We start from the raw sequence: 25520 nt of genomic DNA on the forward strand, positions 1-25520 counted from the left end.
TCAGAAGATGGCTTCCCCAAAACCTCTGGATTGATTTGGCTTGCTAGTGGTCTTCCGTTGAGCCAACCCGGGGCCCCTGGAGCAACTCGCTCTGGGGTTCGGGTCCCACGGGTGACACCATGGCGGTGGCTCGCTGGAGTCGTCTTTTTCCGCTTTGAAAATAACGGTGTTCGCTTGTGTCCGAAGCGATCGTGGCTCGTGTGGAATCTCAGCGCCGGGGTGAGATGCTTCGTTTGGCCGTCAGGCTGAAGTTGTTTCCCCGGTTTGTCGTTTTCTTGCTACGAATTATACAATGACAAAAACGATAATGGGTTTCTGTTGCACTCTTTTTTTTTTCTTTTTTTGCACCATTTTGAGATCACTGGCTTTGAAATCAATTCTGTCACGTAGCCTCAACGTAGGCTCAACAAACCTGCGAGGTCTGCTCTTATATTCCAGTATTTAACTCAAAATAGTATAAAATCGTCTTAACTATCATAGGTGACACTATAGTGTAATGGTTTACAACGAGATTTCACACCTGTCAACCCCAGCCATTTGTTACCCTTAATTCGCGATAATAAACATCCCAAACACAACGCGGCATCGAATTACTCACAGCAAGACACAATACGTAAAATAAAATCAAAGATAATGTTTGTAAAAATGTGTTTACCAAATAAACCACACAAACAATGCTTTCAGCAACTTTCTTATTTGTTTCCCCATTTGCTGTAAATTTTAGTGTTGCTCACTATGCGTAGCGGTATAGAATTTAGAAGGCCTCGTTATAAGGACAGCTTTAATTTTAATGAGATACTCTCACAATTTAGTTACATTTGCGACAAACGTGGCAGAGTATCAATTCCCATTGTCTTATGCTGTATTTACAATGTACATTCCTCAAATGGCTGAAAACTCATTGTCGTTATATATTGAGGAAGGCATAACAATTCGCTCAAAAGAAAATAAATGCTTGATCAAGGATATCATTTGCTACTCTACTGCGATAATATTAACAATCTTTGTTGCCACGGCCGACTGATACTGGTGACAGATGATACGAATTAGAGCCAAGCTGGACAATATAAGATCAGTCTAAACAAAAACTGAGGTTTTAAATTTTTTAAAATTATTTATTTATTTATCCCGTTCTAAAATTGTTAGAGGGCATACATAATTTGAAAAAACGTGTGAAATACGAAGAAAAATGCATACGTTGATAGTTATAACATTAAACGTGGAGTCACTGCCGGGCCTTTCCTACCAGATTTATTGTAGCTTTATAATGACACTTCTTGAACAAAAACACATACAAACTTTTCATATTAATTTTACAGCAATGCTAACATGCCTTTGCCCGGTGATAAATGTCCCAGAAAATGTACTCTTGTCTTTTTCACTTTTCTAATCAGGCTGGAAACTCAGATATGGGAAATGCCAGAGACTGCTTTAAGCTCAGACATCAGGAGCTGTAAGTCTTGTGCAGCACTTTTACATTTGGTCACTTAATGATTAACCCCCCCCCCCAGGTGATTGTTATTGAGTCAGCATCAACTTGAGACACTGGGACACTGTCCTCCGATTGGCCGGGCTAACCTCCTCTGACATGCCTGTTGCTCAGTCTCAGAGGTGAGTATATGTCACTTAATGGCATCATTCATTTTAATTTTATTTTAATACGATTTCCTGCCAATTACAGGTGTGTTATGTCGGGTGCGGATGTGGAGGTGTACCTTTCCCAGGTGCACGATGGGAGTGTGTCTTCGGGCTTCCGGGCGCTATACGAGGAGCATCTGTTGCTGGACGTCACGCTGATGATCGATGAGCATCATTTCCAGGTAAGTGATGACATATATTGTCACGGAATTTTTGAAGGACCCAAATGCAGGACTCAAGGTGGCGTAAAATGGGAATGTGATCAAACACCTACAGGGGCCGTTTATTTATTACAAAAAAAAGAAGAAATTTACTATAGATCAGGGTGACTAGAACCAGGACTGCTGTGGGAAAACTTGGGAATGTGGTCTTTGGGTTACAGAGGTCCTGAAAATAAGATTTTGGAGTACCTTTCAGAAGATGGCTGGTGCAGAAGGTCTTGGGACAAATAGGGGACTGCCAAGGAGGGGAGACTTGAGATAGAAACTTGGGTGTGGGGGGTGGGGGGGTTGTTACTTGAGAGCGGATCTTTGTGTGGGGGAAATCTTGAAAGGGAGATTTGGGTTAACCTTTAAAAATATGGCTAAAATGGAAGATCTTCAAGTGGATGAACTTGGAACAAGGGGGGAACTGAAAAAGAAAGTCGTGTGAGGAGATGCTTGCCGTCTTGGTGAGTTTTTTTTTTTCAGGAATCAAAACGGTTCAGCAATTTGAGATGCGAGCCATAGTATTAATGGTAGAGGTGGCTCTTTGTCAGATTGGAATCAACTCCGTAAGGAATAGTGAGGGGGACTGGAAAATGTGGTGATGCTGCTATCTGTTGGAGAATATGTGGGAATGTATGTGCCATAGCATTACATGTACAGAATTTCTATACAACATTAATACGTTCAGAAATGAGGATCGCAAAGTGAAATTGCCCCATAGCATAAGTTAGAAACGACAATTAGCTAATGGTAAATTGCTCCCCCACATGAAAACAGTTGGCCTCTTGATCTGACTTGAGCCACAGCACCTACATCATCTGGTCACTGTTGTTTTTTGGTGTAAGTTAGACATTAGACCTAAGATTTATGGCCCGAACCCGAACCCGAGGCAATTTCGGGCCGGGTCGGGCCTGAAATGTCAGTCATACGGTCGGGTCGGGTCGGGTTCGGTCCTGCTTTTTTTTTTTTTTTTTTTTTTTTTTTTAAATTAATTAATAATTATAAATATATGTTCATTAAAAATATATACTTAAACTATGTATGGATACTAGACCAAGGAATATAGTAAATCAAATAAATATTATTTGTGTACAATTAGTTGTGATTGCGGAAATCATAGCGTACAGTGACGTTGGTGACTTTTCCATCCGCATTAACAAACGCATTTTGTAAAATACGATCGCGCTTTATTGTTTAAATAAACGCGTTATATTGACTAGAATCTCCCAATTATTATAATTAGCTCGCTTTATTTTGTTTTAAAGCGTATTATATAGAATACGATCGCTTTTGTCGGAAGCGTACATTGACGTTGGTGACATTTTCATCCGCGTTAAAAAACGCAATTTGTAGAATACGATCGCGCTTTATTGTTTAAATAAACGCGTTATATAGACTAGGATCTCCCAATTATTATAATTAGCTCGCTTTATTGTTTTAATAAGCGTTTTATATAGAATACGATCAGGGGGGGGGGGATTTGCATAGGAGTCGGAAAAGGGCACAACACGTCAACACCCGCTTAATGAAAGTGCTGCGCTAAAATCTTAAGGACGTACTACTACTGCTGCTGTGGATTATGGCCCAATGATCAAGTCGTCAAAATGACGGACGCCCTTAAATGTTTTCGCTACCTCAAAAAAAAAACCCGTCAATGACAGATTGTCGCTTAATGTAACATCTGCAGTGCAGACACAGAAATATAAAAGATGTAAATGTTTGTACAGTTTTATTTAACTTAGGCCTAGATGTTGTAACAAAAGGCAGAGTTTAATTTGTTATCATAAATCACCCCTCCTTATAAATAAAATATGTAATTTCGGGCCCCCTCGGGCCGGGCCAGCAAATCCAGTTAATTAGTCGGGCTCGGTCCGGGTCGGGTTTAATACCCGTCGGGCCTGCGTCGGGCTCGGGTGCTTTTTTTTGGCCCGATCTTACCTCTAGTTGACATCATGCACTTCAGAGATTAGACGGATCTTGGCATTGACGGTCAGTGGCGTGTGTGGGACAATGTTGATACTACTGTATTTACCGGACTGTGAGTTCGTGTATAGAGGGGGGGGGGGGGGTCTTACACTCCCGTCAGACCTCTATGTGAAAATTACCAACACATTATTATAATCATTGAGATTCAATTTTTTATTATCATTACTATATATATCACCTGACATGTTATTTTAACACTAAACCAATAGAGGGTGCTCTAGGTGTGGTGATAATTTCACCTTGCCCTGTTGTGGCGGGACATTTTTCAAACCAGAAGAAGGAATCAGCTTTTCGTCCAACTCCCAAGTTGGGGTAGTTGTTGACTGGTTAAAGTGACACAGAGGATGAAGATTTGATTGGATTCAGTGATTTGGAATGAAACTGATATGGTATGCATGTTCTTTTTGCTAGAGATATCTGAATAACTAAAATGTTACCTCGGTACTGACAAGCATGTAAGATATGCTCTTACGTTAAATGGTAGTAAAGCCCATTCTCTATTTTATTTTTATTTTAGGTTACATTTTAAGATGACTTGTATGTTTTTGGTTTTGGATTTGATCAAGTAAATTTCCCCTTGTAGTGCAAATAAGCCTAGCACAAAAATGACTTCCACCTTCTTTGTTTCAAATAACTCACTTTGGAATTGATGGAATTACAGCGTCCCCTTTTGTACAGTACCAATTCACCATGTATCATAAGGAAATCTGATAACATGAAGTTTTAAATGTCATTAAAAGATCCAAGGAAATGTATTGATAAAATAATGTTCTCCCTGTACATAATTACTTCGTAGTGACTTATAGACCAGAAAATGCAGTAGGTCTTAAATCAATGCGGAAAAACGTTACACACCACTTTAGAGTAGGCCTGTTTTGTTCACTTTTTGAAATAACAAAAGCTGTAAATGTCTCCTTCAGGCTCACAAGGCGCTCTTAGCCACCCAGAGCGACTATTTTCGGGTCATGTTTACGGCGGACATGCGGGAGCGAGACCAAGAGAAGATCCACCTGAAGGGACTAACAGCAGCTGGTTTCGGGCACATTCTTCGCTTCATGTACTACGGCTCGCTTGAGCTTAGCATGCCTACGGTGCAAGAGATCCTACAGGTGTCTGATTGCACTGAACTAAAACCATAAAGCAGGGGTTGGGAACCTTTTTGACCCATAGAGCTATAAAAGCACAAATATTTAGATTTTTATTTGAGAGAGATGGCGAGAAACACCATATATTTTAAGACAAGGTTCAACAAAATAGCCAAACATGCTCTCCAGACGCACATTTTATTTCACTCTATGATGTTTGACGATTTGATAAAATCAATGAAATTATAATAATGCCAGAGCTGTGTCCCATATCAAACTAAATGTACCACTTAAAATTTGTCTCCCTCCTGCAGTTGCTCAAGTGTTTAGGCTCATTTTGACCGTCATTTTTGTCCAATATAATGGTTTCCAAGCTAGGTCTGATCAAAGTTATTTTGTAGAAATGTCACAAACTACTACAAATGAGAAGGATACCGTATTTCTCTTCGGTGCAGACTGAGCTTGGCAAGTGGAAGAAGGATTGCATGCTATGTGTATAGCTCTGCCTGTTCCTACTGCTCACAAAATCAAATTGCTCTGCAAGATTTGCTAGAGTATTTGAGTGTTTAGTTTCTTCTGTGGGCTTTCGTCATACAATCTCTCAACAGTGAACATAGATTGTTCAATGAGCTTACATGTAAAGGATGTTTTAGCAATTTATAGCTAAATGGGGTCTGTTGTTATGACACCTTGACTGTAAATTGTAGTTGAATTTGTGATTATATATATATATATATATATCAAAACCTATAATAAGCGGTGATATCTCTGTTCTCCCCTTTGCTTTAATCGGCTAAGCATTTAACTAGATGGTAAATCATTGAATAAGTACTATTTTATCTTGCGAGCCATAGGTTCCCGATCCCTGCCCTCAAGGCAAGCTTTCAACAACAACAAAAAATATCTCTTTATGCCTGTTTGGTGGTAGGCGGCCATGTACGTGCAGCTCACTGAGGCAGTGGAGTTCTGCTGCTCTTTTCTGTTGGCCAAGATCTGCTTGGAGAACTGCGCCGAGGTCATGCGGCTTCTGGAGGACTTCAGCGTCGGTGTGGAGGGCATCCAGGAGCAGATGGACAACTTTGTCCTGGACAACTTTGTCCCGCTCATGAGCCGAGCCGACTTCCTTTCCTACCTCAGCCTGGAGAGACTCCAGGTTTGGATTTCAAGCAAAGCTAAATTCATATTGATTTTTCCACCGGACTCTTAAATGAGTACTCTTCTAAATCCGTCACAGGCATATTTGGACAGCGATGCTCTGAGTCGATACCCGGAAATCGAACTGTATGAAGCGGTGCAGTCGTGGCTGCGACATGACAGGAGGCGTTGGAGACACACGGACACTATCGTCCAGTCGGTCCGCTTCTGCCTCATGACGCCTGCGAACATCTTTGAGAAGGTGAGGATGGAGATGGACGGATTATTTTTCCGATGTTTTTGGTTGCACTACACCAATGGTCTCAAACCAGCTGATTTTTGTTATGAATTAGCGCAAAGGGCACACAGTTTGATATGAATTTCTAATATTGCATCTTAGCTAGATTTCTTTTAAATAGCTTAAAAGGTAGCTTTTTAGTTTACTAGAAAGGTACATGGACGGATAGAAAGCTAAAAAAAAACTAGATAGCCCGTGAGAAAGGAGGCCTGACTTTATCCCGATAACTAGCAAAAGATGTTAGTTAGATTGTATCCAAAACATGTAAAAAGCTAGCTAGATAGCTTGACCTATATCTAAATGGTAGAAAGATAGCTAGCAAAAAACTGCAAATTTCTTGCTCATTTGCATTATAAAACCCATGAATACAGACTTGGTTTGTTGTACTTCCTGTAAGGAACAAAATCAATAAAAACATGGGTACATAAATTTGTTTAATACATGGATAGATTCTCATTCTATTCTCATAAGTACCATATTTTCACGACTATAAGGCGCACCGGGTTATAAGGCGCAACCCCCCAAAACATTCTTTTTTCCCCATATATTTTCCATACATAAGGCGCACCGGACGATAAGGCGCTACAGTGGGAACGTTAATCAAACAGTCAGATAGTTCAGTCAAACTTATTAACCCCTTAACATTCCGGCGGCTGGCAACAGCAAATGCGTGTCTCAGACACGTACGGACACAGTGTCTGTATGTCACCAATCGCTCAAATGCGTCATTCCACATATCATTAGGGAGGTTAAACTCTTGGTAGTCAAGAATTGCCAACCATTTCTTAATTTTTATTTTTTGCTGGCAACTGTGTGGACAGCAAAGTAAGAATTCCATTGTGCAGGGAAACTTCATTCTTTACTGTGCATATGAAATGAAATGATCTGCATTTATAAAGCACTTTTCAAGTCAATGAAGACTTCCCAAAGCACTTTACAATGTGCTTCACATTTTACCAATAGCGGCCGTGCAGCCATGTAAGGCGCAAACCTGCTTATTGGGGGCATTAGGGGTTCAGTGTCTTACCCAAGGACACTTCGACATGTAACACGGGTTTCGAACTGCGATCTCTTGATCCCAAGACGAGCGCTCTACCTCCTGAGCTACTGCTCAGAGAGCTTTTGTCTTTTATTAGCATATTTGGTATTGGAGTAATGCAAAAGTAATTGAAAGTAATCAAGTTAAAGTAACCCTATCCAACCCTGTCCCGGATACAAGTGGCCGAAATGAGTTTCTTCCGTAGGGTGTCTGGGTTTTCCCTTAGAGATAAGGTGAGAAGCTCAGTCATCCGGTAGGGTCTCTGTGTAGAGCCACTGCTCCTCCGCATTCAGAGGAGCCAGTTGAGGTGGCGCAGGCATCTGATGAGGATGCCTCCTGGACGCCTCCCTTGGGAGGTGTTCTGGGCATGTCCCACCGGCATGAGGCGCCGGGGGCGACCCAGGACACGCTGGAGAGACTATGTCTCTCGGCTGGCTTGGGAACGCCTCGGCATCCCGTCAGATGAGCTGGAGGAGGTGGCTGGGGATAGAACGTCTGGGCTTCCCTTTCTAGGCTGCTGCCCCAGCGACCCGACCCAGGATAAGCGGAAGGTAATGGATGGATGGGTGGATGGATGGAATTTCTAAAATGACAATTATGTTACTACTATATTGTTCCTCTGTTATTACCTGGTTAATTATTAAGAATAGAGTTAAAAAGAACATGGCACTGCAGCTGGGTGGTAAGCGCGCAGCCCAGGGTTCAATTAATGGATCTGACAGCGCGCTAAGCCACGCCTAACATAGTTACGGTATCCATGTATTACACGCGGAGCAAACAGAGTGACTATTTCATCACTATTCCTGATAGCATAGCCGTATCATTTATTCCTTATTATGCAAACTTATCTCAAAATGTCAATAGAAAAGGGTCTCAATTATCATATACAGAGTTATATTCATGGCATCAAGGTGTCTAAAGATGCTAATAACATTTTAAGGGAGGATGCAAAATCTTTGCAATCTATGAGTAAGTCAGAAGCCCTGTACCAACTACACATAGAAATATATTCAGATTTCTTAGAGATATTGGTATATAGAGAAGATGCAAATGAGTGACCCAGAACACCAAATTCACAAAACGACTGGTTCCATCTCCACCCGTTCCAAGTCTCCAGCGAGGAATATATGGAAACTACTTTACCAGTCCCTCAAACCCAATACACCGGATCACGAACTGCACATCCTATTGATATTTACAAGTTTTACTTTAATGATGAAACCCCACCTTTGCTTGTATTTGTTTTTGTCTTATGCTAACAAGGTATGCGATTTAGGGTGCAGTAATATACTCGAAAAAAGTGCAAGTAAAGCAGCCGCGGTAACTTACAAACTTGTCTTACTGAAAACTAAACTGTCCCAAGGGGGCACACTGGTGTCTGCCACCTTGAAGACCCCTGCATTACACAATACAGTGACATTTAGTGGTCAGATATTACAGAGCAGGTGTGGCGAACACGCAGCTCTTGGCCAATAAGAATGCGGCTCTTTGCCTCATCATATTTTCTATATACTGTGGCTCTAGTTTCATGTTTAGGTTTTTTTTTGTGTGTATTGAGGGTAGACACTTTCTTTGAAATTAACACAAGCAGAATACTTGTTGTATTGTAAGGTGAGGAGTTTGTTATGGGAAATAATGTTTTTAATTGTGTGTGTGTGTCTGTCTGTCATGGCAGGTCCGTGCGGGGTGTGGCTCTTTGACTCATAGTTAAAAGTTTTGGCTCTTTGTGTCGAACTTGTTCGCCACTCCTGTTACAGAACAGAGGATCCCTTTTAACAAATAAAAAGGACTGTATAAAAGTTTTTTTTCAAATAACTATTTTATTGTCAAACACAATTTTTAATCATCATATAGAGAAGAAGCAAGGAGACTATTTGGCAATTAGAGTGCAGAAGACAATGAAAATCAGTAAAGTAGTGAAACAGTGAAAAGTGAATCGTGTTATAGTAAGGGTTTACTGCAGCGGTCAGCAACCACCAGGTTGAGACTGGTAGCAGGTGGGTTCTTTCATATCGTTTTACACAGAAATGATTAATAGTTGCCTTGTTGTAGAAAAAAAGTTGCCTTATTTTTTTACAATAGTATATCACCATATTTGAGCAATAATTGAACAGTCAAAAAATATTGCTGACCACATTTGATCAACATTGGATGCAACGAGAATTGAACCCAGATTGCAGCTGTGAGAGCGCCGAAGCCTAACCAGTTGACTTTATCATCATATTATTTTTACTCACGGTACCATGTTCCTGAATATGTGGCACCATGGTTAAAATTATTCATTAACAACATAAACTATGAACACAATACAGACGCTGCCCGACTTAGGAAAGAGACGGACGATCGTTCGTAAGTTGAATTTGTTCATAAGTTGCTTCAGTTCTTATTTTGTATTGAATGTATGTTTAAGGTTTATATAAGTATGTTTAAGGCTTGTATAAGTAACCTGTGTTGTTTTGTACTGAAAAATAATGATTTGATAAAATAATATTCTATTTAAAGATAAATAAAGTTAAGTTTAACTTACTTTTGGAAGATAAGCATCAAGAGTTGGGCAACTTCCTCCTCCGTGGTAGAAAGTGGCCGAAAAAAGCAATCCAACCATTTTCTCAACCGCATCAAGCTTTCTTATTCCGTTTAAATTTCAAAAGAAACGTCTCGCCTCTTTTTTACCCCAACCATATTGAATGGATGCACGAGATATTAAACAATAAAAATGTCAAAGTTCTTAGCGCGCTTGAGATAGTATGTTTACACATGAACTAGGAAGAGGAAGCCGAATTTCTTCTTTGGGGTGGTGACCTCTCATAGTGCCACATGCTGGTAGTGGCGGAAAGAAGCACTACAGTACTTTCCTGTACTCGGAAAAAGGTGTACAATACTAAATCTAACTTGCAGTAATATGGATATATTTCGACTTGGTGAGAAAAATGTTTGTATCTACCGTTTTTCGTAACTCGAATGTTCGTAAGTAGGGGAGCGTCTGTACCGTTCCCTCGATGTGCTCTTTGTCGTTTATTTTTATCTTTCAGGACTTTTTTTTTTTACTTTGGTACTGTGGGCACAGTAGTGTGATAACGAGATAAAATCAAATGTATTTCCCCATGTTATCTACATCCCTCGTGATCTAGTGATTACTCATTGAATTTAGGCTTATTATCATTATTATGATTATTACTATTACTACTATTTTTTTGAGCCAAGCTTTAAGAATATTGTCAGATGTTCAACCGCTCAGTGGGACAGAAAAGGTTGGGCCTACTGGTCTACTGTATTCCAAAACATATTTAGGATGAGCGTATAATAACTCGAATTAAGCTTTTACTCACATTTTAAATTGACATTTACTAACATTGTCATCCTGCAGGTGAAAACGTCCGAGTTCTACCGTTACTCGCGTCAGCTGCGCCAGGAGGTGGAGCAAGCGCTAGGCTACTTCCACGACGTCAACGGGCAGCCACTAGCTGACACTTGTGCCAACCGCATTCGCTCCAAGCGGCCACAGACTGCCGTCTTCCGGGGAATGATTGGGCACAGCATGGTCAACAGCAAGATCCTGCTCCTGCAGAGGCCCAAGGTGCCGTTGTTGTCACTTTTATCTCTCGCAGTAACTCAATGTTTCTAAAATAACGTATTTTCCGGGCTATAAGTCGCAGTTTTTATATAGTTTGGTTGGGGTGCGACATATACAGAGGTTCCCCTACTTACGACCATTCGACTTGACTAAAATGGTGGAAACTAACATTTTTTTCAGGATGTCGAAAAATATCCGGACATTGCTGTAAGTTAGATTTCGTATTGTGTGCACCTTTTTCTGAGTACAGGACATAACTTTAGTGCTTCTCTCCGCCGCTACCGGTGTGTGGTGGTGGTGTGAGAGGTCAACCAGCATCCACCCCGAAGAAGAAATCCGGCTTCTACTTCCTAGTTCGTGCGTAATCATAAAACGGTACACGTACTGTATCTCAAGCGCGCTCGGAACTTTGACATTTGTATTGTTTAATATCTCGTGCATCCATTCAATATGGTTGTTGTAAAGTGTAAAAAAGAGGCCAGCCGTTTCTTTTGAAATGAAAGTGGAATAAGAAAGCTTGATACGGTTGAGAAAATGGTCAGAAAACTTTTTTTCTGCCACTTTTTACCATGGAGGAAGACCACTTGAACTTTATATATCTTTATAGAATATATTATTTTATGAAATGTTTATGTTTCAGTACAAAAAATACTGGTTACTTATACAAGCCTTAAACATACTTACATAAACCTTAAACACACAAAATATTGCACTGAGGCAACTTATGAACAAATTCAACTTACTCCAGTAAGATCTCATCTGTAAAATATTGACTCATTACTACTGGGTAAAAAATTCACATGTTATTTTCACTATTACCCTCAAGAGAGCGCTCCAGGCCTCTGTTATTAATTACAAAATTGCCGTTGTTGTCCCACCGCATGAAATGCCCCCCAAAGCATATAGAACACAGGCAAACCTAACTAAAAGGTCATTTTTGGGAAATGTAATAGTCAAGTCATGTTTATTTGTATAGCTCTTAATCACAAGAAGTCTCAAAGGGCTGTACAGACTACAGACTATTATTACATGAGGTAAGCCCCTTCCAGGATGACCTGGCTGCAATGAATGTTCTAAGCATCAACAAAATATACACAGACATTATCAACATAGAATACATGTCATTCATAAGCTATACAATATAAGTGTGTTTTAAGCCTAGATTTAAACAGTCCCACTGAGGTTGTAGATGGAATCTGTGGGCAGAGCATTCCACGGAACCTATATATATATATATATATATGTATAAATATATATAGGTATAAATAGATATGTATATAGAGATAGATATCTATCTGATTCCTGTTGTATTCAATGTTTAGTAATTTAGGTAAGCGATGTGTATTGATTTGATCAATCATTGCTATGTATATATATACAGTGGCTTGCGAGACTATTTGGCCCCCTTGTACTTCAAGATATGAAAATGTAATTTCCTCCTTGCAAAACAGCTCGAGCTCAGTGAGGTTGGATGGAAAGCGTTTGTGAACAGCAGTTTTCAGTTCTTTCCACAGATTCTCAATTGGATTGAGGTCTGGACTTTGGCTTGGCCATTCCAACACCTTGATATGTTTTTTCTGTGAACCATTCAATTGTAACTTTTGCTTGATGTTTTGGATCATTGTCTTCTTGGAAGACAAATCTCCGTCCCAGTCTCAGGTCCCTTGCGGACTCCATCAAGTTTTCTTCCAGAATGATCATGTATCCGGCTCCATCTATCTTCCCATCAATTTTAACCTGTCCCTGCTGAAGAAAAGCAGGCCCAAACCATGATGCTGCCACCACCTCGTTTGACTGTTGGGATGGTGTGTTGAGGGTGATGAGCTGTGCTGCTTTTACGCCAAACATATTGTCCTGCATTGTTGGCAAAAAGTTCGATTTTGGTCTCACCTGATCAGAGCACCTTCTTCCACATGTTTTGTGTGTCTCCCAGGTGGCTTGTGGCAAACTTTAAACAACACTTTTTATGGATATCTATAAGAAATGGCTACCTTCTTGCCACTCTTATATAAAGGCCAGATATGTGCAGTATGCGACTGCTTGCGTGGGTTTCCCTCGGGGCACTCCGGTTTCCTCCCACATTCCAAAAACATGCATGATAGGTTAATTGGCCGGTCCAAATTATCCCCAAGTGTAAATGAGTGAGTGAAATGTCTGTCCCCTGTGTGCCCTGCAACTGGCTGGCAACCAGTTCAGGGTGTCCCCTGACCACTGCCCGAAGACAGCTGGGATGGGCTCCAGCACCGCCGCGACCCTACTAAGATAAGCAGTGCAGACAAATGATGGATGGACGACTTATTGTTGTCCTATGGACATATTCTCCCACCTCAGCTATAGACCTCTGCAGTTCATCCAGAGTGATCATGGGCCTCTTGGCTGCATCTCTGATCAGTTTTCTCCTTGTATGAGCTGAAAGTTTAGGGGGTCGGCCCGATCTTGGTAGATTTGCAGTGGTCTGATACTCCTTCCATTTCAATATTATTGCTTGCACAGTGCTCCTTAGGATGTTTAAAGCTTGAAAAATCTTTTTGTATCCAAATCCAGCTTTAAACTTCTCCAGAACAGTATCTCGGACCTGCCTGGTGTGTTCCTCATTCTTCATGTTGCTCTGCGCTTTGTCTTCTGAGACCATCACAGTCCAGGTCCATTTATACAGAGACTTGATTACACACAGGTGGATTCCATTTATCATCGTTAGTCATTTAGATCAACATTCAGAGATCCTCACTGAACTTCTGGACAGAGTTTGCGGCACTGAAAGTTAAGGGGCTGAATAATTTTGCAACATCCACTTGGTCGTTTTTATTTGTTAAAAAGTTTAAAATATCCAATAAAGTATATTGCACTTTGTGATTGTGTCACACTTGTTGTTGATTCTTCACAAGAAATTAGTTTTATATCTTTATGTTTGAAGTCTGAAATGTGGCAAAAGGTCACAAAGTTCATGGGGGCCAAACGGTTTCGCAAACCCCTGTCTAACAGGGGGTTAAACATCCCAGACAACATAGCTCCTAGGATCATTGGGACACACAAACTCTCCCACCATGGTAAAGTAGCAGATCATGGAGGAGGTGTACAAACCCTGAATAAGAAAATTGTATGTAGCACATGAATTCACTGCGAGATGAGGAGAGAACAGTGCTCGTACTATGTCTAAAAATGTCTGCTGCAGAGAGAATGGAGCAAAGTAAGTTTAATAGATCAACGTCTCTTCTCCTGAAGCACTGGTACAGAGGACCTAGGTACTGGCTGTGTCTTTCCCTAATTTTACGTGTGATGTTTTTTAAAAAATGTTTTTATATGATTTATTCCCCTCCAATTGCAACCGCAAACATACAGTGCATCCGGAAAGTATTCACAGCGCTTCACTTTTTCCACATTTTGTTATGTTACAGCCTCATTCCAAATTGTATTAATTTAATCTCTTATCTCAAAATTCTATTCAAAATACTCCATTATGACAATGTGAAAAAGTTTTTTTTTTTTTAACTTTTTTTGAATTTATTGAAAATATAAAACTAAGAAATCACATTTACGTAAGTATTCACAGCCTTTGCTTAATACTTTGTTGATCCACCTTTGGCAGCAAATACAGCCTTAAGTCTTTTTGAATATGATCCCAGAAGTTTAGCACACCTATCTTTAGGCAGTTTTGCCCATTCTTCTTTGCAATAAGTCTCAAGCTCAATCAGGTTGGATGGGAGACGTTTGTGCACAGCCATTTTCAGATCTCTCCAGAGATGTTCGATCGGATTCAAGTCTGGACTCTGGCTGGGCCACTCCAGGACATTCACTGAGTGGTTCTGAAACCAATCTTTTGAGATCTTGGCTGTGTTCTTTGGGTCGTTGTCTTGCTGAAAAATGAACCTTCGCCCCAGCCTGAGGTCAAGAGCGTTCTGGAGCAGGTTTACATCCAGGATATCTCTATATATTGCTGCATTCATTTTTCCTTCTTTCCTGACTAGTCTGCCAGTTCCTGCTGCTGAAAAACATCCCCACAGCATGATGCTGCCACCACCATGCTTCACTGTAGGGATGGTATTGGCCTGGTGATGAGCGGTGCCTGGTTTCCTCCAAACATGGCGCCTGGCATTCACACCAAAAAGTTCAATCTTTGTCTCATCAGACCAGAGAATTTTGTTTCTCATGGTCTGAGAGTCATTCAGGTGCTTTTTGGGAAATTCCAGACGGACTTCCATGTTCCTTTTACTAAGGAGTGGCTTTCGTCTGGCCACTCTACCATACAGGCCTGATTGGTGGATTGCTGCAGAGATGGTTGTCCTTCTGGAAGGCTCTCCTCTCTCCACAGAGGAACGCTGGAGCTCTGACAGTGTGACCATCTGGTTCTTGGTCACCTCCCTGACTAAGGTCCTTCTTCCCCGATCGCTCAGTTTAGAAGGCCGGCCAGGTCTAGGAAGAGTCCTGGTGGTTCCAAATGTCTTGTGCTCATTGGGATCTTCAAAGCATCTGCTGCATTTTTCTGTATCCTTCCCCAGGTTTGTGCCTTAAGACAATCCTGTCTCGCAGGTCTACAGACAGTTCTTTTGACTTCATGCTTGGTGTTTGTGCTCTGACATGCAAACTCAACTGTGGGACCTTATATAGACAGGTGTGTGCCTTTCCAAATCATGTCCAATCAACTGAATTTACTGCAGGTGGACTCCAATTAAGCTGTAGAAAGATCTCAAGGATGATCAGTGGAAAAAAGATGCACCTGAGCTCAATTTTGAGCTTCATGGCAAAGGCTGTGAATACTAATGTAAATGTGATTTCTTAGTTTTCTATTTTTAATAAATTCAAAAACAAAATAATTGAGATGCCCTGCAGTAAGTAAAATCATTTTTACAGGTGTGGTGGGAGCTGGAGGGCCCCCAAGTGCCGCTTAGACCCGACTGCCTAGCCATCGTCAACAATTTCGCCTTCTTGCTCGGAGGGGAAGAGTTGGGGCCCGATGGGGAATTCCACGCATCCTCCAAGGTCTACCGCTACGACCCTCGACAGAACTCGTGGCTGCGCATGGCCGACATGTCGGGGCCCAGGTCAGGGAGCTTCAGCTCCTTTTTATAATATATATAAAATTCTATTCCAGTAATCATTTTTGTTAAATTATTTAATCAATCATTTACAGAAGTAGTCCGAAATTTTAAACTTTGTTACTCTCTGCTGCCATCTACTTGTTAAAGTCATGGCCTTAGTCAGCTCGTTCATCATGCGCATGCAAGTTCGTGCATTTCTTAGACGCGATCAAATAAACTTTTTTTTTTCATCTTTTTTGGGGGGTTTGGGTTGGTGTTTGGACTGTACTTAAAACAGACTTGATCGCACTGTTCTGTGTAATGCTAACAAAAACCATTGTCAAATGAACACAGCGTAGAGGCAAACGGCCAGATAAACACGGTGGTAATACAAATATCTCCACCTATCAATATTTATAAAAATGAACATTAGTATGATAGTTTATGTATTTTTGCCCATTATTCAAATCATCATGTATATTTATATATATATATATATATATATATATATATATATATAAACAAAATATTCAGCACTATCCCTTTGAAACCTTACCTCTGGTTCGCAGGTCTGAGTTTGCGGTGGGCGTGATCGGCAAGTTTATCTACGCGGTGGCAGGCCGCACGCGAGACGAGACCTTCTACTCCACGGAGCGCTACGACATCACAGAGGACCGATGGGAGTTTGTAGACCCCTACCCGGTCAACAAGTACGGACACGAGGGCACCGTCCTGGCCGGGAAGCTCTACATCACAGGTGGCATCACGTCCTCCTCCACCTCCAAGCAGGTGTGCGTCTTTGATCCCGACCGGGAAGTGGGTGGGGCAGCTGGAGGGCCCCCGGCCGGGTCGGGGGCCCGAGGTGTCCGCGGGGGGGCTCCCGTGCCGGGCGCCCACGCCGGCTGCTGGGAAAACAAGTCCAAGATGAACTATGCCCGTTGCTTTCACAAAATGATCTCACATAAGGGCAAGCTGTACGTTTTTGGTGGTGTTTGCGTTATCTTGCGCGCTTCCTTTGAGTCGCAAGGTTGCCCGTCCACTGAAGTATATGACCCTGATGCAGACGAGTGGACCATCCTGGCTTCCATGCCCATCGGGCGAAGTGGGCACGGCGTGGCGGTGCTGGAGCGGCAGATCATGGTACTAGGCGGCCTTTGCTATAATGGCCATTACAGCGACTCCATTCTGACTTTCGATCCCGAGGACAACAAGTGGAAGGAGGACGAATATCCCAGGATGCCGTGCAAACTGGACGGGCTGCAGGTCTGCACCCTGCACTTCCCCGAGTACATGCTGGAGCACGTCAGGCGCTGCAGCTGAGGGCGGCTACACACTCGAGTACTTTCAGCATTTAGTCCCACCGGTGCAATGAATTTCCCGTGGACTCAAACTGGTCATTTTAAGAGCGTTTTTATTTTATTTCTTATTCTCTCTGTCTTCCACAATTTTTGACATTTCTGCCAAGGCTCAACCGATACGGGTTTTTCAGGGCCAATACAGATTATTATTATTATTATGTTATGTTAAGTTATGGCCGATAACCAATATTTGGAGGTGATATTCATCTACTCTGAAACCCTTTAAAAATTGGTGCAAGAATTGTTTTAATATTGCGGAAATAAACAATGTGTTACAAATTCAAATACAACTTTTATAGCTCTCAGTAACATTTACAGTAAATTAATTAAAATTTCAACACAACTCGCATAACTAAACTTTCACGTAAAACAAAAGCTAACAGTGCAAAAAAATCAAATTCGGCTTAGCAGCAACTTGTACAATGCAGTGTTCATTTTACCTCTGAAAAGTGATGGGTCCCGGGGAGTCGCATGCTCAAAAATCTATGGGTCCCAACAGGGATCTATGGGTCCCCAAAATTTAGTGTTATCGAGGTTGAAATCGTAAATCGGCGACAAATATATAAGTCTATATATTCATTCAGTTTTAATCATCAAATTATTAATTCATTTTCTGCATCAAATTATTGTTGGTAATATACCGATTAAAGGGATAACCACAAACATGTCTTTTTTTTTTTAATTTTCTCCTTTTATACTTCCTTTTTTTCTTAACTTCTTTATACAACATAATTCGTAATATCAATCATCAAAGCAAGTGAGCCGTTTGAGAGTCAGCTCTTTTTAATGAGTTGAGCCAAAAAAGCCGGTTCTCTATAAAAAGGACGGACTTCCTTTCACTACACGAGATCTCGTTGGGCGAGATCGGTGTGCAGACGAAAACTCGAACTGCGAGACCAAAACAAGAATGGTGGATCTGCCTGACGAAAAGTTTGGAGTGCAGTAAATCTTTGTTAAAAAAAAGTAATCGGGTAATAATGACAATTTTGTGGCAAAAAGGTTGCGTCCCAGGGACGCACGTTGATTTGAGACGATGCGTCCCCAGCAAAAATCAGCCGTCTAGGGCGCAGGGACGCGGGCAAACGAGAACACTGATAATGGTACATAAAAACTAAAATAGCTCTCTGATTTTTTTTTACAATGAATAAATAAAAACGTCAATACCATCAACATGGCTTAAACTAAATGTAAGGCATGGCAAAAAACCCTCATTAAACCATATTGCAAAAGCAATGGAAATTGCAACAGAGTTTGCAAACAGAAAAGTGTGGGCATTCCTGTTTTAGAGCCAGATTGTCAAACTTATGTTGTGGTAACAGCTAATCACTCATCTTTCCACTTGCTTATGCTCTCAATAACAAACACACTATCGCTTGACCAACTAATGTTATGATAATAGATAACATATACAGTTGTGGTCAAACACTTACATATACTTGTGAAGAACATAATGTCATGGCTCTCTTGAGTTCCCAGTTATTTCTACAACTCTGATTTTTCTATGAGGGTGATTGGACCAGGTAGTTCTTTGTCACAAAAACATTTATGAGGTGTGGTTCTTTTATGACTTTATCATTTGTTAACAGAAAAAGTAATCAAATCTACTGGGTCAAAAATATGCATACAGCAACACTAATTAGGAATTTTGGTGACTTAGAAAGTCAGTGAAATGAGCTTTATAGCATGGCCTCTTAACTTCTTACAGTGAGTGATTATGAGTGACTACAGCTGGTGACTTCTCTGAGGACATTTAAATAGGCTCATTGGATGCAAACGCCCACAAACGCTATAATGCAAAAGTCAAAGGAGCTCAGCATGGATCTAAAAAAAGCAAATCATTGACTTGAACAAGTCAGGAAAGTCACTTAGAGCCATTCCAAAGTAGTTGCAGGTCCCTAAGAGCAACAGTGTAAACAGTTGTTTATAAGTATAAAGTGCATGGCACTGTTTTGTCACTGCCACGGTCAGGAAGAAAACGCAAGTTATCACCTGCTGCTGAGAGAAAATTTTTCATGTCAATAGACTGAGAGGCTGCTGTGCAAGGAAGAAAGAAGCCTTTGCTCCAAAAGCGGCACCTTAAGTTTGCTGCTGGTCACATAGACAAAGATAAGATTTTCTGGAGGAAATTTCTGTCGTCAGATGAAACAAAAATCAAGCTATTTGGCTACAATGCCCAGCAATATGTTTGGAGGAGAAAAGGTGAGGCCTTTTACCCCAAGTACACCATGGCTACTGTCAAGCACAGTGGTGGTATTATGCTGTGGGGCTGTTTTGCTGTCAATGGAGCTGGTGCTTTACGGAGAGTAAATGGGATAATGAAGGAGGATTACCTTCAAATTCTTCAAGATAACCTTAAGTCATCAGCCCGAAGATTGGGTCGTGGGCACAGTTTGGTGTTCCAACAGGACAATGACCCCAAACACATCAAAAGTGGTAATGGAATGGCTAAACCAGGCTAGAATTAAGGTTTAGAATGGCCTGCCCAAAGTCCTGACTTAAACCACATTGAGAACTTGTACATAATGCTAAAGAAACAAGTCCATGTCAGAAAGCCATCAAATTTTACTGAAATGCACCGATTCTGTCATAAGGAGTGGTCAAAGATTCAACCAGAAGCTTGTCGATGGCTACCAAAAGCGCCTAATTGAAGTAAAAATTGCCTTGGGACATGTTACCAAATATTAGCGCTGCATTTTTTTATATTTTTGACCCAGCAGATTTGAGCACTTTTTCTGTTAAACAATAATACATTCATAAAAGAACCAAACCTCATAAATGTTTTTTTTGTGACAAGCAACTATCTGTTCCAATCACTCCATTAGAGAAAAATCCGAGTTGTAAAATAACTGGAAACTCGAGAAATTCTTCAAAAGTGTATGTAAACTTTTGACCACAACTGAAAGTCTTCACCTAAATGTTCTTCCCCAAAAGAAGTAGAATACACTTTTTACGCTATTTCTTAATCACACACATGCTTTTCCACCACGGGCTTTTTAAAATATCAATATTTATCAGCGGTCTTGATTCTCAGGCATGTCTGGACTCGCATTTTAGCAAGGCTGCCGCTGTCTACTCTGCTTTAACACTAGTCTTCTGCTTATTTCAACGATCGTAAAAGTCGTGAGATGTAGAGCACCGGAATCATACATTTTCGGGGGAGTTTTCTGTGTTTACCTTCTACTCGTCTGTACTCTCGCTCCTGTATGCAGTCTTTGACTGCAGAGTCTGAAAGGCTTTCCTGGCTCTCCCCACTGTCACTTGTATATATATGTATATATATGTATGTGTATATATATATATATATATATATATATATATATATATATATATGTATATATATATATATGTATGTATATCTATCCATCCATCCATTGTCTTCCGCTTATCCGAGGTCGGGTCACGGGGGCAGCAGCCTTAAAAGGGAAGCCCAGACGTCCCTATCCCCAGCCACCTCCTCCAGCTCATCCGACGGGACCCCGAGGCGTTCCCAAGCCAACCGAGAGACAGTCTCTCCAACGTGTCCTGGGTCGCCCCCGGGGCGTCCTATATATATATATATATATATATATATATATATATATATAATGAGAGAGACTCAGAGAGAGACTCAGCCATAGCCGAGCCTAAAAAAATCAACCCCTTCGAAAATATATAAGAATACAGATAGCGATATCCTTCAAATTCCCAAATATCGCCCCGCCTGATAGTCTGTTGACCTAATTTCTGCCCAAGACACGTGAATAAATGTGTTGATCTTATATCTGTGTACAAATACTCTCCTTAACCTCGCGAGAGAATTGGCATGCCAATTTTTGCTACTTGTATATAATATTCACAAGATGAACTAGTAATTGTTACTATTTTCATTCGATATACATCTGTTACCAAGGTAAAAACAGCATAGAAAACCTAAATGTTCTGTCTCAAAATGTTGTCAATAAAGGGACCAAAAAGTTGATCTAAAGAAATCACGTTGCATGAATTTTTAAAAATGTTTTATTTGTTTGATATAGCTGCAAATAAGTATTTGAACACCTGATAAAATGAATGTTAATATTTGCTACAGTGGCCTTTGTATGCTATTACAGAGGTCAAACGTTTCTCTCGTCTTTGACCAGGTTTGTACACATTGCAGGAGGGATCTTGGCCCACTCCTGCACACAGACCTTTCTTTAGATTAGTCAGGTTTCTGGGCTGTCGCCGAGAAACACTTAGTTTGAGCTCCCTCCAAATATTTTCTAAAGGTTCATGTCCGGAGACTGGCTGGGCCATGCTAGAACCTTGATATGCTTCTTGCGGAGCCGCTCTTTGGTTTTCCTGGCTGTGTGCTTCGGGTCGTTGTTGTGTTGGAAGACCCAGCGCTGACCCATCTTCAATGCTCTGAATCAGAGCAGGAGGTCTTTCCCCAAAATCTCCCAATACACAGCCCCAGTCATCCTCTCTTTATCGCAGTGCACACGTCCTGTCCCACGTCCAGACAAGCACCCCCAAAGCATGATGCTACCGCGCTCGTGTTTCACTGTTGGGATGGTGTTCTTCGGATTGTACTCTTCATTTTTCTTCCCCCAAACACGCTTAGTGGAATTATGACCAAAAAGTTCTATTTTGGCCTAATATGACCACAAAACTTTCTCCTATGACTCCTCTGTATCATCCAAATGGTCATACGCTAATTTAAGATGGGCCTTGACATGTGCTGGTTTAAGCAGGGGAACCTTTCTTGCCATGCATGATTTCAAATCATGACGTCTTAGTGTATTACCTACAACAACCTTGGAAACGGTGGTCCTAGCTCTTTTCAGGTCATTGAACAACTGTCATGTAATTCTGGGCTGATTCCTCACCTTTCTTAAAAACATTGAGACCCCACGAGGTGATATCTTGCCTGGGTCTCCACTCCGATTGAAATTGACCATCATGTTTAGCTTCTTCCATTTTCTAATGATTGCTCTAACAGTGACCTTTTTTCACCAAGCTTCTTGGCAATTGCTCCCTAGCCCTTTCTAGCCTTGTGGAGGTGTACCATATTGTCTCTGGTGCCTTTGGAGACAGCTCTTTGGTCTTCGTCATGTTACAAGTTAGTCTTACTGATTGAATGGGGTAGACCGGTGTCTTTATGCAGCTAACGACCTCAAACCGCTGCATCTGATTCAGGATGATACAAGGAGTTCAGATTGACTTTAAATTGGTGGACCAACAGGTCTTTCAAGGTCAGAATTCTAGATGATACACATGTGTTAAAATACTTATTTGCAGCTGTATCACACAGATAAATTGTCTAAAAATCATGCATTGTGATTTCTGGACTTTTCTTTTCTCTCACAGTAGACATGCACCTACGATGAAAAACTGAACTAAACTGATCTTTGACAATTCCAGCCGTTCATGTCACCCTTTATGAAATGAAACGGTAAGGTCTAGGGCCATTTATGGCATCCATGCTAAAATAGATCTTTGATGTCTACGGCTGTGTATGCCACCCTTGCTTAAACAGATCTTTGACGTCTACAGACGTTTGTAGCACCATACTTAAAATAGATTTTTGACGTAATCACTCATATATGGTACTCTAGCTAAAACTGATTTTTGACATATACAGACCTCTATGGCACACAGGCTAAAATGGATCTTTGATATCTACAGCTGTCTATGGCACCTTAGCTCCAATAAAGCTTTGACATTAATGATTGCCTGTGGCGCACTTGCTAAAATATATTTCTAACATTCTACAGCCATCCATAGCAGCCTTGCCTATATGGATTTTGAAAATCGACAGCCATTAATGGCATCTTCGTTGAAATGGATCTTTGACATTTAGAGCTTGTAATGGCAGCGAGTGAGAGGCACAGCCATTTTCATGTCTCAATTTTTTTTGCGCATTTTCTCACATTGGCCGTTGCGTGAAACAGACTTATTTCCCTTGGCTCCATTTTTTTTTTTGTCATTGTAACATAAGAAATGACCAACTAAATTACATTCTTTCTCGTTGTATGCAAAAAATGTCTCATAATTGTGGAAGGATTTTTATTTTTTTTCATCATCCTGGGGACAACTTGTGTACTAGCACATGGACAATTGAGCGACTGTGTCTGGAAGGTTTTGAAATGTAATATATTGGCTCAACTTGGACTTTCAATCGAACGAGTGCGCTGGTTCGGTGTTATGTGTTTTTTTTTTGTGTTTTGCGCAAAGGGCTCAGCACATACTGATGCAGTGTTTAAAATGTTATTTATTTTGCAAAATATGCAGTAATGTATTGTAATCTTTATTTTTGTTCTTTTTATGTCTTTTTGTGCAAAACTGAAAAACAAAATTCATTGCCAAGATGCCTGTCAGTTTCCACTTTTAAGCTTTTCTCAACTGGGCTATAACCATGGCAACTCTGAAAAACTGCATGCGTAGGGGATTAAAGGGATGGTATGTATTATTTGACTACTAGATGTGGTGTGCAACCAAACATGAGTGCTAAAAGCACAAGAAGTTTACAAACTACAAAGACTCAAAGGTGACCAAACTACAATCTTTTTGTTTCATTCAGTAAAAAAATCATTGATTTGAATACTAGGAAAAAATACATGAATTACCGTTATAATGTTATTCAAAAAAGCAAACCATAGGTGGAGAAATATGAATTTATTTTACATAGTGCAATCCTTACGTGGAAGTCGCCATCGTGTTTGTCTGGCATCTTGCTGTGAAGCTTTGCTCCTGACAATGGTTTTCGTTCCATTTAGTGGTCAAATATTGCTCCACACTGGGGTATTAAAGAAGTTCTGAATTTCTTCCAACATTCCTCACAGTTGCACCTCGTACTGTTTCAGGACGCTCCAGATTATTTCACTCAAGTCACTACTGTTATTTTAACTATGCACTTTTATTTATTTATTTTTTGGGGACACAAGCTTATTTGTTGCTGTTTTATTTTTTCAGTGGCCACAGAAAGTGTAAACAAGTTGAGGAATTTTTGCTGTCTAGAAAAAGAAAGTTGCTGAGTCCTTTTGTTCTCTCAATAGACAACCAGGAAAAAATAAAAACATTCACGTACAGTATTTGTACTGTATATACATTTATTCAGAGCAGTGATGCAATAGTTTACTTTAAATCTTGATCAATATCAAATTAATCAAGTAATCGAGGCACAAAAAACAATTAAAATTGATGGTTGCTGAAATGCACATAAATAAACGCTCACTTATCTACCGTATTTTCCGCACTATAGGGCGCACCGCGTTATAGGGTGCACCCCCAAAAAATAGTTTTTGGTCCTATATCTTCCATAGATAAGGCGCACCGGATTATAAGGCGGGGGATTTTTTAAGGGTTATTGATCTATCTTCTTTATTCATTATCCATTATCTGTTATTGGTCAGTTCATAATACGCTACTAAGCCTAGGAGCCGGGACTCTTACTCTCAGCCAAAAGGACAAGCTAAGGTCCTAGCCCTAAAGCCTTGCTGCGATCATTGCGAATGCACCGTTCCCGGAGGTACTGCAATACCGGGCCGATGCGTGGAGTGGACAGAGCAAGCTCTTAAGGCGCTACAATGGGAACGTCGACAAAACAGATGATTCAGTCAAACTGATTACCCCCTTAACATTCCCAAAGCTTGCAAAGAAGCAAATACGTGTCGTAGACACGTGCGGATGCGGTGTCTGTACGATGTCACTTAAATGCGTCATTTCAAATATCATACGGAAGTTTAAAGTCTTGGAATTCAAGAAATGCCAACCATTCCTTAGTTTCTATTTTCTTTTTCGCTCGCAACTTTACTGTGCATATGACAATAAACACTTGGAATTGAGTTTAATTCACTCAACTCATCACAGCAACATCAAGATCGTTCTAAAACAAGATACCGGGAAAATATAAAGCCTCATAACTCACCTAAGTTCTCACGTTCAATAATGCTACGCAATCATGGTCTTCTTACAACCGTGAGTGTAGTAAATCCAGGAGAGTAAAATGTTTACAAATACAGACTAATGAAACATGTTTCTCTATGGCGTAGTTTAGCAAGCTTGCTATTCAGTCATCTTTTTCGCCCAATTGCAGGGTTTGTTTTGGCCCTCCAGCCTATCCGAGGCTTCGAATAACTTCAGCCAATAGCGATCGATTTAACGGATGATTGACACATCTTTTTCGGCCAATTGCAGGGTTTGTTTTGGCCCTCTAGCCAATCCGAGGCT

The 25520-nt window shown here is 40.7% G+C and overlaps 1 protein-coding gene across 4 annotated transcripts; it reads left to right on the plus strand.

Annotated features, from left to right (window-relative positions):
* klhl15 (kelch-like family member 15) lies at positions 1 to 24379 on the plus strand. Of its 4 annotated transcripts, none has more exons than XM_088322410.1 (10): positions 1 to 262; positions 1395 to 1453; positions 1512 to 1611; positions 1682 to 1820; positions 4751 to 4939; positions 5844 to 6068; positions 6150 to 6311; positions 10754 to 10963; positions 15809 to 15999; positions 16545 to 24379. In XM_088322410.1, the coding sequence occupies exons 3-10, from the start codon at positions 1589 to 1591 to the stop codon at positions 17293 to 17295; spliced, it is 1890 nt and encodes a 629-aa protein (XP_088178536.1). In that variant the 5' UTR covers positions 1 to 262; positions 1395 to 1453; positions 1512 to 1588; the 3' UTR covers positions 17296 to 24379. The 4 variants fall into 4 exon arrangements, with proteins under 4 accessions (XP_088178536.1, XP_088178537.1, XP_088178538.1 ...); XM_088322411.1 differs by having other exon boundaries at positions 1 to 219; XM_088322412.1 differs by lacking the exon at positions 1395 to 1453.
* Positions 24380 to 25520: the final 1141 nt, after the last annotated feature.

This window comes from Urocampus carinirostris, chromosome 18 (genome assembly GCF_059441175.1).
Source record: "Urocampus carinirostris isolate Australia breed hairy pipefish chromosome 18, RoL_Ucar_1.0, whole genome shotgun sequence".
Classification (NCBI taxonomy): domain Eukaryota; kingdom Metazoa; phylum Chordata; class Actinopteri; order Syngnathiformes; family Syngnathidae; genus Urocampus; species Urocampus carinirostris.